The 20,453-nt window shown below is 39.1% G+C and overlaps 1 protein-coding gene across 1 annotated transcript in view; it reads left to right on the forward strand.

The window, feature by feature from the left end:
• PRG4 (proteoglycan 4) overlaps positions 1-20,453 on the forward strand; it is a 200,575-nt gene that overhangs the window by 31,080 nt on the left and 149,042 nt on the right. The window contains exons 2-5 of the mRNA XM_073642978.1: positions 5,282-5,404; positions 10,295-10,411; positions 10,942-11,064; positions 14,138-14,182. Coding sequence (XP_073499079.1) covers positions 5,282-5,404; positions 10,295-10,411; positions 10,942-11,064; positions 14,138-14,182 — 408 coding nt within the window. The remainder of the gene's footprint in view (positions 1-5,281; positions 5,405-10,294; positions 10,412-10,941; positions 11,065-14,137; positions 14,183-20,453) is intronic.

The following is a 20,453-nucleotide window of genomic DNA, read 5'->3' on the forward strand; positions in this document are numbered from 1 at the left end:
ATGGAGAGATGATGGAAGTGATGGCTTTGGTGATCTGGAGTCAGTCTAGTGGAGATGTGAAATTGTGAAATGTGCTTATGTAGTGAGTCATAAAGTCTCCAGATCACCAAACTCCTAAGCCATCACTTCCATCACCTCTCGATTTGGAAAAACACATGTCAGAATGGAATACTTTATATAGCAATGTTTAGATACAAATATTATGGCTCTTGTGTCTATCAATGTAGAAAGGTGAAAGCAAAAAAATACTTCAGGACATCTGAACAAGTGCATTAGTAAAAGGATTAAATGACCCTCCGAACCTATGGAACAAGAGCACCCCACAAAGGACAAAAATTTGTTTCAGCTGCGTACTATAGCTGACACTCTGTTGCATTAGCCACAAACGGTTAGCACTGATTGTGGCTTTTTAACCTCTTAGATGCTGCTGTTGATAGCTACAGTAACATCTAGATGGTTAACAGAGGGAGGGGGCTTAAAAAATGGTTAACAGAAGGATTTTATAGTATTGATGGTTGCCATAAATGCCAAGAAATTGCCTGAAGGTGTACGAGTTATGGTGGCCTGCTAGAATCTTCACTACATTTCAGAGGAAACAAATTTAATTTTGCATTCCATTCATTCAACATTGTATTAATTCTTGTGCAGCACCTGAAGGGTTAAAAAAATTCCTCACATTTACTTTAAATATTTTGTGCGGTGCTGGTTTCAAAATAGAATCACTTTTTTGTATTTTCCAATGTATACTGATGTCAAAGCCACTTCAAATCTGAATAGATCCATAAAAAATAAGTTTTTGCAAATTTCTTTGAAAACAATGAGAAATGACTGCTAAACTCAGAGCGCTCCTAACAAAATAAAAGGATGTCTGAACAATGATGCTGACATATAGGAAATGTTATTTAACACATTTTTTGTGTTGTATGACTACCTGGTTTAAGGGTTAAATCACTCAAAATTTAAACATTGCTAATTGTTTGAAATTGTCATAAAATGTTCAAAATTTTTATAAATAAATGCCGAAAATATTGACTTAAATTTAGCACTAGTATGAAGAACAATCTGCAACTTAAAAAACAACCTCTGCTTCACTGGGAAATGTAAAAGCATTCTAGATTTATTTCCACATACAGTTGTGCTCAAAAGTTTACATACCCCACAGAATTTTTCCTTTCTTGGCCTTGTTTCAGAGAATATGAATGATAACTAAAAAACTTTTTCTCCACTCACGGTTATTGGTTGGGTGAAGCCATTGATTGTCAAACTACTGTGTTTTCTCTTTTTAAATCTTAATGACAACCAAAAACATCCAAATGATCCTAATTAAAAGTTCACATACCCTGGTGATTTTGGCCTGATAACATGCACAGAATTTGACACAAATGGATTTGAATGGCTACTAAAGGTAACATCCTCACCTGTGACCTGTTTGCTTGTAATCAGTGTGTGTGCATAAAAGCTGATTGAGTTTCTGGGATCCAGACAGACTCTTGCATCTTTCATCTAACCAGTGACGTTTCTGGATTGTGAGACATGGGGAATGCAAAAGAATTGTCAACGGATCTACGGGAAAAGGGAGTTGAACTGTATAACACAGGAAAGGGATACAAAAAGATATCCAAGTAACTGATAATACTAGTCAGCAGCGTTCAAACTGTGATTAACAAATGGAAAATCAGGGGTTCTGTAAAAACCAAACCATGATCAGGTAGACCAACAAAAATTTCAGCCACAACTGCCAGGAAAATTGTCCGGGATGCAAAGAAAAACCCACAAATAACATCAGCTGAAATTCACAACTCTCTGAAAACTAGCGGTGTGGCTGTTTCGAGATGCACAATAAGGAGGCACTTGAAACAAAATGGGCTGCATGGTCGAGGCGCCAGAAGAAAGCCATTACTGTGCAAATGCCACAAAGTATCTCTCCTACAATACGCCAAACAGCAAAAAGACAAGCCTCAAAACTTCTGGAACTTTTTGGCCACAACCAAAAATGTTACATTTGGAGAGAGGTCAACAAGGCCTATGATGAAGAACACCATTCCTACTGTAAAACACGGAGGTGGATTACTGATGTTTTGGGGATGTGTGAGCTACAAAGGCACAGGAAACTTGGTAAAAGTTGAAGGAAAGATGAATGCAGCACAATATCAGCAAATACTGGAGGCAAATTTGCACTCATCAGCCCGGAAGCTGTGCATTGGACGTACTTGGATGTTCCAACATGACAACGATCCAAAACACAAGGTCAAGTCGACCTGTCATTGGCTACAGCAGAAAAAAGTGAAGGTTCTGGAGTGGCCAACTCAGTCTCCTATCATTGAGCCACTCTGGCGAGATCTCAAGCGCGCAGTTCATGCTAGACAGCCCAGGAATTTACAGGAACTGGAGACTTTTTGCCAAGAAGAATGGGCAGCTTTACCGTCTGAGAAAACAAAGAGCCTCATCCACAACTACCACAAAAGACTTGAAGCTGTCATTGATGTTAGAGGGGGCAATGCACGGTATTAAGAACTGGGGTATGAACTTTTGATCAGGGTCATTTGGATGTTTTTGGTTGTGATTAAGATTTAAAAAGAAAAAACACAGTAGTTTGACAATAAATGGCTTCACCCAACCAATAACCATGAGTGGAGAAAAATGTTTTTTTTTCATCATTCATTTTCTCTGAAACAAGGCCAAGAAAGCAAAAATTCTGCCGGGGTATGTAAACTTTTGAGCACAACTGTAAATTGAGATGTCAGATTTTGAACATTGGTCACAAAGGAGTTAAATTACGAACCTTGCGGCACACAGCTGCTTTTCTCATTCACATATTATGGGGTTTTGTTGCATTCATTGACAGAAAATATTTAAATTAAATTAAAGTAATTTTTATATATCCGTGTATTTGTGTGCCTAATGTATTTGTGCATGTGTACAAGTGTATTTCATATATGTGTGCATTATGTGCGGTGTGGGAGAGGGGGACCTAGACACACGTCCTGCACAGGTGACATTGGCCTTAAGTGTCCACCCCTGTTTAGCAGGTATGTAATTATATGAATATTAAACATCTGCCTATATTTTCATGTGTTTTAAAACCATTCATTTTTATTTTAAGCAAAGGTACCCAAAAGCAGCAGGATGGTGTTCTGGAGGGCAGATCGCTTGTAGTTCGGGGCTTCTGAATCAGTATGCCAGCCGACGTTGTAGGGGAAAAGTTGTGTTGACTCCATTGTCTTTTTTTTCAATCTTTGCCTGTTTTGTCATGGCTGATACACACTCTACTTTGTGCATATGAAGTTTGGTTTCCTTTTGGGAAAAAATGCATTAGAAATAATTGTTATCAGGGGGCACTCAAAAGAAACTGGAATTAATCTGTAAAAATCGTGTACTTATTTGTACATTCTGAAACTTCAGACTCCTTCAAAGTCCTCTCCAGTCGCAGCCAGGCTATTGTCTCGCTGTCAGGGGTGAGCAGGCCAGGCACGAATCTGTAACTCGTTTCACGCTCTATTCCTCTGTTAAAATTCGTTTACAGGAACGCCATTGAATCCAAATCAACTCCTCAAGTTCATCAGTGGTCTGAATGACTTGATGACTTTTCCATCACATTTTCTTCAGTTCGGGTGGTTGATTATAATAACAATAAAAAAAAAAAAAAAAAAATAGGCAAAAGTTTAAAAAATGTGTTGGAAAAAAAATTACTGGAGCCTTCAGTATGCACAGCCTTCCCCAACAACGTCGGCTGGCATACTGATTCAGAAGGGTTTCCCGAACACTCGCCTAGAGGCAGACACAGTACTACAAGCTCATTGCCATCCAGAATGTGATTTCTGTTTCTTTTGGATACTCCTACATTCATCGCTGCATTAACCACTGAGAACAGAGAATAGCAGTAGTCAGACCTATCCAGGTAAGTGATTGCAAGCTTTTTCCATTCCAGCGCACATAAATCTAAGTGGTCCTCAAATGACTATGATCCATTTCCATTCATAAAGCAAGTATTTCTTTATTCCCATTATCAGCCATGCATTACAACAAATGTAATGGATTCAAATAAAATATAATGAGTGGCAACATTACACAGACAATAAATAACCACCAAGGGTCACAAAAACAAGTCAGCACATAATACAAACAAACATATATAAAAGCCATTTTATATGTTGATTTTTATGACTCTTCTATTTTAAAGGGAATCTGTGATTCCAGTGATGTATTACTTTCTAGGCTCTTTCCTCTAGTTTCAATAAAATCCATGTTTTATCGGCAAAAAGATTATCACTAGAGGACTAGTAAACCTGCTGTCATGGAGTCTTGCATATTCATGAGCTCTTTATAACCACACACCCACCACTAATTGGCACCTTTCTGCCCATGCACAATGTATACAGAAAGCTGCCAATCAGAGGAGTGGACAGGGTTATTCAGGGCTCAGCATTTAGAGAACTGGTAGATCTACAGCAGATAAAACAGTGGTTTTATAAAAAAAAAATAAAACACACGGCACAATAAGTGATACATAGCTGGAATCAGGGTCTCTACCCCTATATTATGCCGCTCTTGTATTACATAGAAAAAACATGGTGCCAGATTTCCCTTTAGATGCCTCTGTACAGCAGTATCCATTTAAAGTAAAATCAATTAAGGTAAAAACCCATTCTGTTTAACCCCTTCACCACTGGAACATTTTTCGATTTTTGTGTACATTATCTCCTTCTTTCTAGAGCCATCTCTGTTTTATTTTTCAGTCAATATGGCCGTATGAGGACTTGTTTTTTGCGGGACGAGTTCTACTTTTGAATGTCATCATTGATGTTACCACATAGTGTACTGGAAAACAGGAAAAAAAATGTGGTGAAATTGCAAAAAAGTGCAATTCCACAATTTTTGGGAGATATTTTTTATTTCCTGGTTGTCTGATCTCATCTTAAATTTTTAAATTCTTGCATTACTAGCAGGATTTTTGTGACCCGGTTGTACTTATAAGATCTAAAGACACATCATACAGATAGAAACAAATTAAATCAATGTATCAGTTTTTTCATTCTGTTTTTTTCCAAACTGTGAAGAATACATTTTTAAGCCAAATCATTTCTTATAAGTTGGCCTATGAATGTCATGGATGATTTTCATGTATTTCCATTCCTGTGCCATTCAGTCCATACTCCAATTTACCAATTTTTTGTTCACATAAAACCATTTTTAATAAGAAATAAAGGTTTCAGATTCAACATAAACACTTAGTAAATCATTTTGGTTTGCGGTAATAGGCAATGTCTGTGTTTAATTATAGGTCAAGCAAGCTGTGTTGGGAGATGTGGTCAAGGGTATACTCGATCGGACCCATGCCATTGTGATTATACCTGTATGACTTATATGGAATGTTGTCAGGACTTCAAGACAGTTTGCACATCAGGTAACCTGCAAGGTTAACATGCAGCAAGATTGCCCGCAGCTCAGTAACATTTCACTAAAGAGAGTTCCCAGAAGATTATTAGCAAGAACCTGTAGAAACAGCTGAGATCTTGTTACAGGACAGGAGTAGACTCACAAAATTGATGTGTTAAGCAGAGATTGACAACTTTATGGTTCGAAAGTAACTATTTTTGTATTTCTATTGAAATTTTTCATTTTTACATAAAAATAAGGCTACGTTCTCACAATGAGTATTTGGTGAGTGTTTGATGTTGCAGAGTTTCTGCACCTATTAGGTAAGTTAGGTTACTAGCGTTTTGGGTTTTCTTTTTTCAAAGCATTTGTGACTGCATTTTTAATACAGCTATTCGTGTTAGCTCTGCAGTTTCTTGTCTCTTTTTGATATGTCATGTTTTAAATAAAGCAAATTTTTTTTGATATTTCCTGTTGTTTAGCGTTATCAAAACGTTACTGATAAAGACATTTATGGATTACATGCATTTTTGTGTTTCCGCAGCGTAACCACTAAAAATGCATGTGCGTCTTTTATCTGCAGATTTTATGCATTTAATGCAATTCTATGCAGAAAATCCACACATAAAACGCAGCATAATTGCAAGAGAAATTGACATATTGGATGTTTTAAAACCGCACCACAGGTCAGTTTACGCAGCATAGAAAAAGCTCAATGGGCATGAGATTTCAAGAAATCACATCCACTTTGCTGGAACGGTAAGACAATATGCGGCATCACAACTCATCATGGGAACTTAACTGAAACGACATAAATTGACAAAGGGTTGTCCATTCACAAACGTGTAAGATACACACCAATACTTAACAGATTTACACACATCATATCCATACAATTACATTAGGATACAATGGAAAAATTAGAGCAAACAATCCTTTACATTAATATTCAACCATTGCTATAAATTTACTAGATCAAATACAATATTTGGCTATATAATAAGCAAACATAAAACTGTAGTTTGCAAAATGATAAAGACAAAAAAGTTACACCAGGGTAGAAACAAGGGAAATAAAGAGAGAGGTCCTATTACTCAGTAATCTGGTATAATTCAGAATAAGCAAAGTAATTCACAATTGATGGGTAATCCAAGAAGCATCCCATGTAGGTTAAAGAGAATAGAACAGATTCTTGTTTAGTTTATTAAAGGCGTTATCCTAGACCTCTGTCCTCTTCCATCCTGGAGTAGAGATTAGGCAGATCTGGTGGGTGGCCGCCTGTTTCCACCTATAGGGCAGTGCACTGCTGTCAGAATATGCAGGAACAACGTAGTAACTTGTGTTAGACCGTTCTGCACCCAGATTCTATTCATATAGAGCTTAGACTACTTAGAAGTAGAAGGTGTGATAGGAGAGAGGGAAGAGGGGAGCCAGAAAACTTTTACAACAGAGTCATCAAATATCTGTAATAAAGTACATATGAATTAGGATGTTCAGGGGCTAGCTAAAGTTTTGCCATTTCTATTTTCCAGTTTAGTAGCACTAACTACATGGGGACTCTCTGTAGGTTGATTGCCCAATAATAATGGATAATATTTGGTGCTGACAGCCTCCAAAAACGCCTAGCAGCCAGTACAACCATTTAAAATTGACTATACTTTACTTTTTCCATAAATCAATAGCATTAGTGAAAAGAAGAAACTTTATAATATATTTTATGAGACATAAAATGCCTCTTTTCCACTTTTTAGCCGCTCCCCCACATCCCCCTGCACTAATCATTCCCTCTAAATCAAAATCTGTACACTGAAATCTGCATACAAAAGTCTGTACACGGAGAGATCATGCTACATGCTGCAGCATATAGAAGTCTATGGAGATGGAGGGGTAGGAGTAGGCAGGAGCTGCTTGGGTTAGAAAGATGTAAAGAGACAATCAGAGACAATACTGCAGCTTCCAGTAGCTCACAGTAGAGCTGGATTCACAGCTACATTGCTCAGTACTGCTGTATGATGTCCTCCATGCTGCTGCTGCTTATTAGGTGAGTTACCGAGGGATAGGAAGCTAGACTTGGTCCTTGAGTTTTCTATGAGAGACATAATAGCAGCTAGCATCTCCCTACACTGGAGCTTCGATCAAATAAACTGTTGGTTAGAAAATGAGCATACAGGAGATACAAACTATGCACAACAGCTTATCTTGAAAAGTCGCCTTAAATGATAGGCACTGTATACTTTAAAGAGTAGCAGTTGTTTTAATTTTTACTTCATAAACAATAATACATGTGAAAATAAGGAACTTTGTAATATATCTTATAAGAGAAATCTGCTTCTTTCTCCTCCAGGACTGATCCATTCTCAAAATTCTCAATTCATGGGTAAAGTCTATATTCAGTGAAGACAGATTGTTACATTACTGATACAGAAGATGGCAGATCCTTCTGATAACATTCTATGCAGATGGGAGGAGCAGGGGTGAGATCTGCTTCTAGCATCTCCTCCTCCACCTACACTTATCAGTAGCTACCGCCATCTTCTGTGTCAGTAGTGGGAAAATCTGTTTTAGCTGTGAAGTGAGAATTTTGAGAATGAATGATCAGTCTTGGTGGAGAAAGGAGAAGATTTCTCTGATAAGAAAATATTACAAAGTTTCTTATTTTCATGTGTACTATTGATTTACTGAGTATAATTAAAACAATGGCTGCACCTTAAATATTAACCCTTTGGGGAAAGAGCTGCAGAGCAGGAGCAAATGGCAACTATGAAATCTATTGCCTTCAGGTAGAAAATCAGTAAGTCACATGACCGCCATTGTGATCAAGTATGGAACTGCGAATAGAGCTTGTATTAATGGCCATCACACATGACTACAGGGTGGGCCATTTATATGGATACACCTAAATTAAATGGGAATGGTTGCTGATATCAACTTCCTGTTTGTGGCACATTAGTATATGGGAGGGGGAAAACTTTTCCAGATGGGTGCTGACCATGGCGGCCATTTTGAAGTCAGCCATTTTGGATGCAACTTTATTTTTTTCAATGGGAAGAGGGTCATGTGACAAATCAAACTTATTGAGAATTTCATAAGAAAAACAATGGTGTGCTCGGTTTTAACGTAACTTTATTCTTTCATGAGTTTTTTTACAAGTTTGTGACCACTTATAAAATGTGTTCAAAGTGCTGCCCATTGTGTTGGATTGTCAATGCAACCCTCTTCTCCCACTCTTGACACACTGATAGCAACACCGCAGAAGAAATGCTAGCACAGGCTTCCAGTATCCATTGTTTCAGATGCTGCACATCTGGTATCTTCACAGCATAGACAATTGCCTTCAGATGACCCCAAAGATAAAAGTCTAAGGGGGTCAGATCGGGAGACCTTGGTGGCCATCCAACTGGCCCACGATGACCAATCCACTTTCCAGGAAACTTCATGTAGGAATGCTTAGACCTGACACCCATAATGTGGTGGTGCACATCTTGTTGGAAAAACTCAGAGAACGTGCCATCTTCAGTGCATAAAGAGGGCAAAACATCATCATGTAGTAATTTCAGATATCCAGTGGCATTGAGGTTTCCATTGATGAAGAATGGCCCCACTATCTTTGTACTCCATATACCACACCATACCATCAAGATACGAGATGTGCAGCATCTGAAACAAGGGATACCGGATGCCTGTGCTAGCATTTCTTTTGCGGTGTTGCTATCAGTGTGTCAAGAGTGGGAGAAGAGGGTTGCATTGACAATCCAACACAATGGACAGCACTTTGAACACATTTTATAAGTGGTCATAACCTTGTAGAAAACTCATGAAAGAATAAAGTTACGTTACAACCAACCACACCATTGTTTTTCTTATGAAATTCTCAATAAGTTTGATGTGTCACATGACCCTCTTCCCTTTGAAAAAAATAAAGTTGGATCCAAAATGGCCGACTTCAAAATAGCCGCCATGGTCACCACCCATCTGGAAAAGTTTCCCCCCTCCCATATACTAATGTGCCACAAACAGGAAGTTGATATCACCAACCATTCTCATTTAATTTAGGTGCATCCATATAAATGGCCCACCCTGTACAATAACCCAATGAGGCAATACCCAGAAACATGCATATGGCTTTGATAGCTGCAGAGTACACAAGATCCAGGCTTCACAACAATATTAAACAGTGATATTCACACTTTCCAATTGTGGTGGATCATCACCAGCAATCGTAGTCTATATGAGGGCATGTGGCCACATCACCCCCCATAGACTAATATTTCTGGCTACAATGTGTAATAATGCACCATGGTCTGCTGCTATTAATGTGAGTATAACTGTGGGTCTGGTTCTGCACTGTAACCATTTTCTGGTGCGGCTGGAGCATTTTCACCTGATACACAGGTAGGTTATTGATATCAAGTAGTTTATAAAAGAAGAAATGTCAATAGGTTTCCCTACAACAGACATAAATCACCCATTTACAGGATAGGCAATATACATCTGGGAGCCTATCCTCAGCAGTCACTTGCAGTCCCTTTGACATACAATGAAGTGGCGCTACACATGCTCCACCGCTGCGTCATTTAAAGTACCTCTCACTGCAGTCATGCAGGGGCCCAGGGCATAACTCTTAGGATCAGCGGGGGTCCTAGCAGTGGTCCCCACCCTTATCACACAGTTATCACTTATCCTGTTGATACTCGATGAATGTCTACTGTTGGGAAACTACTTACACTTCTATGAGACTGGACTACCATGTAATGTGGAAATAAGAAAGGACATTTTACCTTCTACTCAGGGAGCACAAGATATAGTAAGTAGCAGTACAGCGAAACAAGAGCAGGAGGGCCCAGTATCTCTCTCCAGGTATGAAATATGAAAAAGATGATGAGAAGTGGTTATTGACTGACTGTGCATTTATATGCAGAGGGCTCATGCAAAGGACGGTGCCATGAGGGCTTTATCAGAGGACAGACTTGTGATTGTGATCCTGGCTGTGGAAAATTTGGCAAATGCTGCCCAGACTATGAAGAAAGTTGTGCCCGTAAGTATCCAAAATGGATTTATATCGTGTAAATTCACATGCAGCAATTTTCTTGCAGAATATCACTTTTCTTCAGCAAGTAAGGTCGGGAGGAAAAGCTGTCAGGCCAAAGAGTTAAGCTAGTCCTGAATGCCTACTTCATGGTCATGTGGAGGGATAGCTGTAACCCTGCACATCAACACAGAAATGACCTAGCATGAATGAAAGAAAACAATTCTACTATTATATTGGCATAATATATGAGTATATTTCTTTGCCGAAGCAAGTTCTATGTTGAGGCAAATATTTCTAAATATTTCTTGTAAGATTTCTTAATACAACCTGTTTACATCCAATATGGCCACCATTACATCTCCTAGATTTCTAAGCTTCTTGGATGATAATATGACAATATGTTTAGATTATAAGGCCACTTGCTTTACTGTAACTTTCATTTACTATTACCTATGGCTTTTTTTCCTTATTATTAATATTTTTAACAGTGCTGTGTTCGTGTCAGTCTGAGATAATCCCGAAATATTTCTCCACAGAACCAACGCAGAATGCACGACCTCCCCCTCCATCCCCAGATCAGCCACCTGGTGATGAAATAGAAAAGCCTCCAGAACCCACTACGAAACCAAAGGACCAAGTACCAGAAGACGTACCAGAAGGTAACATGTTGTTCTGATTACAGATTCTTCAGAAATACAAATATATATGAATATATATGACTCAAAATACCACCCAGTGCACTATAAACATATGTGCAGTATCTTATTTCAAGAGCCATATCCTTGTTGTCTAATATGTCACATTCAGTCAACAATTTTTGCATAGACACAAGATCACTTACTGCAAAGACAAAAAGAGTGTGATTCTTTGGATTTTGCAGAGAATGTTTAGGGCACTGTATCACATAGTTCTTTTTAAAATGTAAGTTCAATTGGATCTAGTCCAAAACAAGTACAGATAGTCTAAGAGGGCCCAATATAATATACTCAACCATCCAAAAGTACAAAAACATTTTTATTTTATTATTTGCTTAAAGGAATAATAATTTCTAACCAATTGAAACCCCTGTCACTTTAGTGGTGCCCACTAGTCCTGTGATGATGACGTTCTCACTTCAGTAAATAACTAGCCACAACAGTGATGTTTGCATGTTTGGCACATGACCACTAAGGCCAGAAATTGCCTACAGCAATCAGGTGATTGATAGATGGGACATCATCACTGCAGGCTTTTAGTGGTGAAACCAATAATTCTGTTTAAGGGAACATAAAAAAGGGAGTGATGATCCCTTATGGTATATGCACACTGTGTATTTTTCCGATTGCTCCGCTCTGAAACCCCCCTAAAAAGCGCTTAAAAAAGCTAAAAAGAATGAGACCCGCTCAGTCTTTTTGAGCTATTTGAACTGCTTCAGGTGATAAAACAAGTGACCAGTCCATTCTTCAAGCAGTTTGTGTTTGGATGCCGCTCACTAGTTTATATATTTATATATGCAAGATCAAAAGAAAAGATGCCGGTAGCAAAAACATGACAAGGACGTCATTGCCAGAATAGGCCAGACACTGATTGTAGAATCTTTACATGTATAGATTTCCTTAATAATCTTGGTTTCATTACTATTTTAACAAACCTTCAGCTATTGTAGATTGCAAGGAGCCCTTTTGTTTTTTCTACAAATTTATGTTTAATGGGTCAGTAAATTTATCGTCCCACATATTTATGTTGGTTGAAAATAACTTTGCTCTTTAAAAAAAGGGGGTGACAATTATCTGTTTGAGCTAGTTTCACTTACCCAATATTACAATTTCCAATTTTATTTAAAGATTATAGACCAGTGTTTCTCATCTCCTGTCCACAAGACCCACCAGCAGATCATGTTATCAGGATTTCCATTCACATTGCACAAGTGATGGAATTATCACCTGGGCAATGCTAAGGAAATCCTGAAAACATGACATGTTGGTGGGTCTTGATGACAGGAGATGAGAAACACTGTTATAGATCATTCAATATGAGGAATATGCAACAATTGAGCTCAAATCTATATTTTTTGACATATTGATCTATGGACAATAGAGGAGATTTGCTAAGCTAACAGCACCACAATTCAGGTTGCTAAAGGGGTTGTTCGGTATAGAAAAACATTTTTTTTGTCAGGCATGAATGCGATGAAAACAGAGGCATATTCCCCTGCAAGTTCACCCGCAGATCCAGTGCAAACCGCTCTAGAAGCCTGCGGATGTCAAAGGACCACTGCAGGCTTTGATTAGCTGTAGCGATTAGATGACTAGAAGACCATGTTGTCGTTAGAACATCAGAAGATGTGTTATTTTAGTCACCAACCGCTGCAGCCAATCACAAGATGATGTGGTTCTCTGACATCTGAATGGAGCAGACATCACTTTCAGAGCAGCCTGTGCTGGCTCGGCAGGGATGCTGAAGGTGAGTTTGTCAGCAGTTTTTATTTCATCCATGCCCGAGAAAAAAAAGTTCTATATTGGATAACTTTTTTTATGCTTTATATCTGAATTGTTATATGTTTAGACACTTTTTGCTCAACAAAGGGGTGTAACTTAGCAGAGAAAAGGCATTATCTTTCTCTGAAGGGGTGAGTTCGAGATGCAAAACCATTTGTCAAAACTTTGGAGAAGAATGTTTGCTCAAAGGCAACTAAGCAATAGGTGGTGTCAACTTTGATAAGTTTGGTTTATCTTTAGACACTTTGGGCTTTCAGCACGAGTCACTGATATATATGATACATTCTAGTCTAGGTTTACACTAAAAATGGAGATGTAAGTTTGGACAGAATAAGTAAATCTGCCCTAATGAATGTGAGAAACCTTCTGATAGATGAACAATAAGATGGTTTTGTGTCCATTTAGCTGATTATTAGAGTCTTTGACAAGCTCCAAAGTATGTAATTCATATAATAGTTGCTTAATTTGCACAAGTTTTGTTAGATGAGGAGTAAACCACAATATAATATTGGAGAACCACTTGTGCAGAGAACAGAGGGTTTCTAAGTGTTCTGTGTTGCCTCTTATAATGCACTAGAGGTGCTTATCACTTCGATAAAGGGATTAATTTGGCAGATGACTTGTTAAATCCATTTGCTAAGTAATGAATTGCTCTCATCCAAGGATGAAGAACATTATGTATACTCAATATGCAATTATAGTGAATTGGATGCAACTTAGCGGTAACTCAGGAAGCTGTTGTACCGAGCACATATTGTCATGCTACATTGGATCTGTGGATAGTTTTATAAATAAACTCATACATGGTAACAAATATAAACATGGTAACAGTCATTTGACCTGTTTTCTTGGTAAGGGGGTTTCCATAATTTAGGTTAACACCCATAATAAATCTGAGAAAATGAGAAAGAAAACAAAAAACTAATTAGCTGTAATGTTTTCCTAACTATTACATGTCTTCCTCTTCTCTGTAAACTATTAGGAAAGCCTATGACTAAATGTCAGATGGTTTTCATTTTCTGTGTGGCAGAATGTAATAAGGGGAAGTTTTAAATATTTATGTAGTTTGATCAGTCCAGATATTTTCTTGTTTCTATTTTCCGTAGTGTTTAAAGAGGGAACTCTAATTTTTGCAAAGAACACAAATTTTATTCAAATACAAACCTATTTTTGGGTTTTACAATATACTTCTGCTAATAATTAAAATAATTATACAATATGACTTATATCCAATACCTTGTTCATGTTAATGCAGATCGCATTCAGAAAGATGAAGCAATGCCAGACAGAGTTAAAAAAGGTAAATTGTAATGGCTTTATTTTAGAAAAATTATAATTATTTACGCAAGATGTATACAAAACATCTACAAAATAAAGCCAGTAATATAACATTAGACTTATATTAGCAGTTGGATGACGATTACATTTTGTTTGCCTTGTATTTAAAAAAAGGTGCATTTTAAGTTGCCTATACCGGAGACAGTTGGATTAGTTTCTACCAAGTTGTTTAACCCCTTCACCAAAATGTTACAATTCTGTCCAATATCACTATGAAGTAATAACACTTCAACGAATCCCAGTGATTCTGAGACTGTTATTAGTTACACATTGTACTTTATGATAGTGGTAAATTTAGGTTGCATTTTTTTGTGATTATTTGTGAGAATATCCAAATTTTGATGAAAATTTAGCAATTTTCAAACTTTCAATTTTTATATCATTAAATCAATTAGTCATGTTGCACAAAATAATTTATAAATAACCTTTCCCATATGTTTACTTTACATCACTATAATTTTTTAAACATAATTTTTGTTTATAGGAAGTTAGACGGTGTCAGGGACTCACAGAGACGACACCGGGGAGATCACACAATATCTCACCGTGCCGTCACTCTGACCCCCGAGCACATGGTCCCCACTACTCACTTTGGAGATATCGGCAAGCGACCAGTGAGCGTATGGCGTCACACCACTGAAGTCCAACGCATGAAATAAGTGTTTACGACCTCCGTACGGTCACTGTCAGCTTCCCAATAGCCCGATTATTAATATTATTCGCTGCCATCACCGGCCGAGTTTGAAATATAATACAGGCCTGGTCAGATGCCTGCGTTCTGGTAGCATATGGCTTCGGGGAAGGGAACGATTACAGGACAAAAGAAACAGAACTATTAAATTTTATATTTAATCCAAAAGGGAGGCAGTGTTTAGGAAAAATATACAAAAGATTTTACAAAAGGAGACAATACAATACATAAGCAGTACACAAAATAACAAGGATTAAAGCAGAAACTTACTATACGATCACTGAAACAATTCAATATAGCTAAAGGGGAGCTTTCCTCTGATTTGACTGTTATCGAAGAGGATCCATTGCATATAATAACTATATACTTCCACAATGAATATTGATCAATCTTCCGTCAGCTCTCTTTTGCCAAAGGGGAAGATTGGCCCATATACCCCTGTGATGACATCATGTGGGCTTGGGCTCCACCCTTCATGTTGGTATTAAAAATCTATTTTTTGGGATAACTTATCGCTGGTTGATCCCAGAAGCTCAAAAGTGGTACCATATTTTCTATCATGAATTTACCATTCTTTAGTGACCACACATGATGTAGTTGTGATCTGCTATTCTGGTACTTTTGCATTATCGCTCCCCGAAGGGGCTTACAGCAATGGAAAAATAAGCATATGGTTCCTTGGCTGACCCTGCCACTAAAAATATAGGTCCCGTTATTATCAGATGTATGGAAGTTTAGTTATTCCATATTTTGTATTGGCTCCAAAAATCCTGCAGTCTGCAGCTGGGGAATTGTCTTAATTATTTGTGTCTTTGAACTCAATGAGCTATGTCCTTCTCTCTGTGTCAGAGGAAAACACATTTGCATGCTAAAAGGGTTTTGTAGAAGCTCTCAGAAATTGTCTACCTAGACACCTTTCCTGTGTGCTGAGACTTGCATACAGGCAGCAGCCTGGAGTGTTAATTTGCATAGGAGACACTGTCAATTGTTATCTCTGGACAAATGCTATAGGAGAAGGTAAGAGGGGCTTCAGGGGAAGAAGGAAAGAATATTTTCAATATTTCTCAATATTTCACTGACAGAAGGGTTAAAAGTTTATCAACAATTTGTCATTTTTCCAACAAAATTTACAAAACCGTTTTTTTAGGGCCCACATCACATTTAAAGTGACTTTTAGGCGCCTATATGTCAGAAAATACCCAAAAGTTACACCATTTTAAAAACTGCCCGCCTGAAAAAGTGCTCAAAACAATTCAAGAAGATTACTAACCCTTTAGGTTCTTCACAGGAATTAAAGCAATGTGGAAAGAAATAATGAACATTTTAATTTTTTTACACAAAATTGTTCATTTAGCCCCAAAATTTAGCATTTTTAGAAGGGTAACAGGAGAAAAAGAACCAAACAATATGTTGTGCTATTTCTCCTGAGTACACCGATACCCAATATGTGGAGGAAAACTACTGTTTGGGTGGTATGGCAGGGCTCGAAAGGGAAGGAGTGCCATTTGACTTTTCGAGTACAAAATTGGTTGGAGTAGATAGCGGACAACATATCGTGTTTGCAGAGCCCCTGATGTGCCTAAACAGTGGAAACCCCCACAAGTGACCCTTTTTTGGAAACTACACCCCTCAAGAAACTTATCTAGAGGTGTAGTGAGCACCTTGAACTGACAGGAGCTTCACAAAATTTTATAACATTGCACTGTGAAAATGGAAAACACATTTTTCCCACAAAAATGTTGCTTCAACCCCAAATTTTTCATTTTTACAAAGGCAACAGGAGAAAATAGACCATGCAATTTGTTGTGCAATTTATCATGAGTACCCTGATAGCCCATATGTGGTGGAAAACTACTGTTTGGATGTGCCAAAACAGCATAAACCCCCACTGGTGGCCCCATTTTGGAAACCACACCTCTTGAGGAATTCATCTAGTGATGTAATGAGCATTTTTAACCTTCAGAAGATTCACAGAATTGTATAATATTGGGCTGAGTCAATAGAAAATTACAATTTGTTCCACTAAAATGTTACTTGGGCCCTAAGTTTTCAATTTTCAAAAGGAATAATAAGATAAAATGGACTATAAAATATGTTAAGCAATTTCTCCCGAGTACACAAATTCTTCATATGTGGTTGTAAACTACTTTTGAGCCACAGTGCAAAGCTCACAAAGGAAGGAGAGCCATATTGTAGTGCACATTTTGCTGAATGGTTTGAGGTTGCCATGTTCCATTGGCAAAGCCCTTGGGGTGCCAGAACAGCAGAGCCACCCATAAGTGACCTCATTTTACAAATCACTCAATGAATTTATCTAGGGGTGCAGTGATCATTTTGGCACAAAGAGTGTGTCACAGAATTTTATACCATTTGGTGGTGAAGAAAAATAATTACATTTTTTACACAAAAATGTTGTTGTAGCCCCAGATTTTACATTGTCACACAGGGAAATGGGTAAAAATGCCACTAAAATTTGTCACACAATTTCATCTAAACGTGGCACTACCCCATATGTGACTGTACAGTACTGCTTAGCCACATAGCAAGACTGGGAATTGAAGGAGCATTATTTGACTTCTTGGAGAACAAATAATCGTGGAATAGTTTGCGGACTCCATATGCAGAGCCCCTAAGTGTAGGAAGAGCAGAATCCCCCTACAAGTTACCCCATTTTGCAAATTACACCCTTCTGGGAATTTATCTATAGGTGCAGTGTCGATTATGACTCTATTGATGTTTTCCAGAAAAAGCAGCAGTGAATGTTGCTAACTGAAAATTGCAAATCTGCCATTGTAGTGCCAGTAAATTGTAGTATCCGTACATTGTGCTCAGCTCGTGCTTCTAGAGACATGGATCCCGTATATTAGGTAGGCTTTCATAGCTACAGAAATGCGAATACTATATATAGGGACTATAAAACTATATATAGGGACTAGTGATGAGCGAGCTTGCTCGCTACTGCTCGATACTCGCCCGAGCATCTCACTACTTGAGATGCTCATCGTTTGGCGAGTATTTCCAGGATGTTCGGGCAGAAGCTCGGGTCCCCTCCCTGCATGTTCGGCGCTCTTTAGAGAGTCAATGAACATGCAGGAATTGTCTGCCACTCGCTGTAATGCCATAGCCATCTTGGTTGTGGCATTACAGTGATTGGCTGGCTGCATAGCGTCATCAGGTCTATATAAGACCTGGTGACGCTAGGCTTGTCACAGTCTAACCTTCAGACAGGCAGAGTAGGGAGAGTTGCTGCTGTGTGAGGACAGAATTGGCGGTGCAATAGTTAGATATAGCTATTGGTACTCCAGGAGTGTATATATATAATATATATATGCATATATATATATATATATATCCTTAACTAACAGTACTTCTGAGGACTAATCCAGCTGCATATATTCAGTGGTGATAGCAGGAGTTAGTCAGGCAGGCAGGGTTTGTGGCAGTGTATACAGCACAAGAGGGTCCAGAAATTTGTAGTGAACGTGGACATTATTATCCTTCATTTACAGTTTGGCAGCAGTGTGTCAGTGAATCTATGGTCACTGTGAATAATAAGAAACTACAAGCCCGCTATTTAAAACCGTGGGCGTCTGTCAGACATATCACATATAACTGCGGTACAAATCCAGCTATTTGTAGCAACCGTGGAAAATATTTTCTTACATTTACAGTTTATAGCAGTGTGTCAGTGTAGCTATTCACACGTGGTCGCTGTGAGCAATAGGAAATTGCAAGCCCGCTATTTAAAACCGTGGGCATCCGTCAGAAGTATCACATATAACTATATAACTGCAAGACAAATCCAGTTATTTGAATCAATCATGGAAAATATTGTCTTCCAATTACAGTTTGTAGCAGTGAGTCAGTGAAGCTATTCACACGTAGTCGCTGTGAATAATAAGAAACTACAAGCCCACTATTTAAAACCGTGGGCGTCCGTCAGGCATATCATATATAACTGCGGTACAAATCCAGCCATTTGTAGCGACCGTGGAAAATATTGACTTCCATTTAACGTTTGTAGCAATGTGTCAATGAAGCTATTCACACATGGTCACTGTGAATAATAGTAAACAACAAACCCCCTATTTAAAACCGTGGGCGCCCGTCAGACGTATCACATATAACTGCGGTACAAAACCAGCCATTTGTAGCGGCCATGCAAAATATTGTCCTCTATTTAAAATGGGAAAGGCGCTTGCCAAGGGACGGGGAAGTGGACGTGATGGTGATGGTGCATGCAGAGGCCAAGGCCTTGGGCAAGTTGAAATTGTGCCACAACAAACACTCACATTTTGTCGCTCGACCTACCTGTCCCAATTACTAGGGGACCGCAGCACACCACTATTGAACTCAGAGCAGTGTCAAAAGGTTGTTGGATGGATAGCAGATAATGCTTCCAGTCACTTTGCCACCACCACTCTTTCTTCCGGATTGTCAAGTCTCAGTAGCCGTGAGTCTGGACCGCATATTCCTCACCTTGATCCTCATTCCTCCAACTATGCCGAGTGTCCGGAGACAACTGATCCCACACTTGGACACTCCAAAGAGCTGTTTGTTGTTCACTTATCCATTTATAGAGTTGGGTCTCTCGCCTGGCAGAGTTTCAAGCGGGGCAAGAGGAGAATGCATGTAGCGATGCCCAAATATTTGAGCAGCAACGGCCACACGAAGGTGACGGTGGGAAAGTACAATTACTGTCACAAGAGGTGGATGAGACACAATTGCCAGAAAGTCAGGAGGAGGACCAAGGTGCAAAAATGGAAGACGAGGTGGTGGACGATGAAGTCACTGACCCAACCTGGCAAGGTGACATGCAGAGCGAGGACAGCAGCAAACAGGGAGAGGGAGTCATAGCACCACAACAGGCAGGAACAAGCAGTGTGTTGTCCACAGACACAAGGTGGGCAACCGTTCCGCGGAACACCAACACGACAGAAGTTGCCAGTACAACGGTTAGGTCTTCCCGAGTCTGGTTATTTTTTAAAGACTCTGCAGATAACCCCAAAAAGGCCATTTGCACCATCTGCCAGGCCAACATCAGCAGAGGTAGCAAAACTAGCAGCCTGACCACCACCAGCATGCTCAGGCACATGATAGCAAAGCACCCGACTAAGTGGGCTGAACGTCAGGGTCCAGAAACAGTGTCTGTGGGTGACACCACTGCTTGTTCTGCTGTTGTGCGTGCACCCCAATCCCCTTTCCATGGCGCATGTGAAGATGCCTCCTGCCCTGCACCTGTCATTGAACACTAGCAACTACCACCATCAGCTTCCACGTCCTTGTCCCAGCGCAGTGTTCAGTTGTTCCTACCCCAGTCCTTGGAGCGTAAATCCACAGTGATCGCCCCACAGGCCACACTACTAAACTCACACATTTTGCGAATGCTTGTGCTCGAAATGTTGCCTTTTAGGCTCGTGGAGACGAAAGCTTTTCGCAACCTGATGGTAGTGGCCATCTCTCGGTACTCGGTCTCCAGCAGCCACTATTTCTCCCGGTGTGCCGTCCCCACATTACACAAGCACATGTCCCAGAACATTAG

The sequence above is a fragment of the Phyllobates terribilis genome, unplaced genomic scaffold (assembly GCF_046119375.1).
Source record: "Phyllobates terribilis strain yellow unplaced genomic scaffold, ASM4611937v1 Scaffold_8__6_contigs__length_399053987, whole genome shotgun sequence".
NCBI classification, from domain to species: domain Eukaryota; kingdom Metazoa; phylum Chordata; class Amphibia; order Anura; family Dendrobatidae; genus Phyllobates; species Phyllobates terribilis.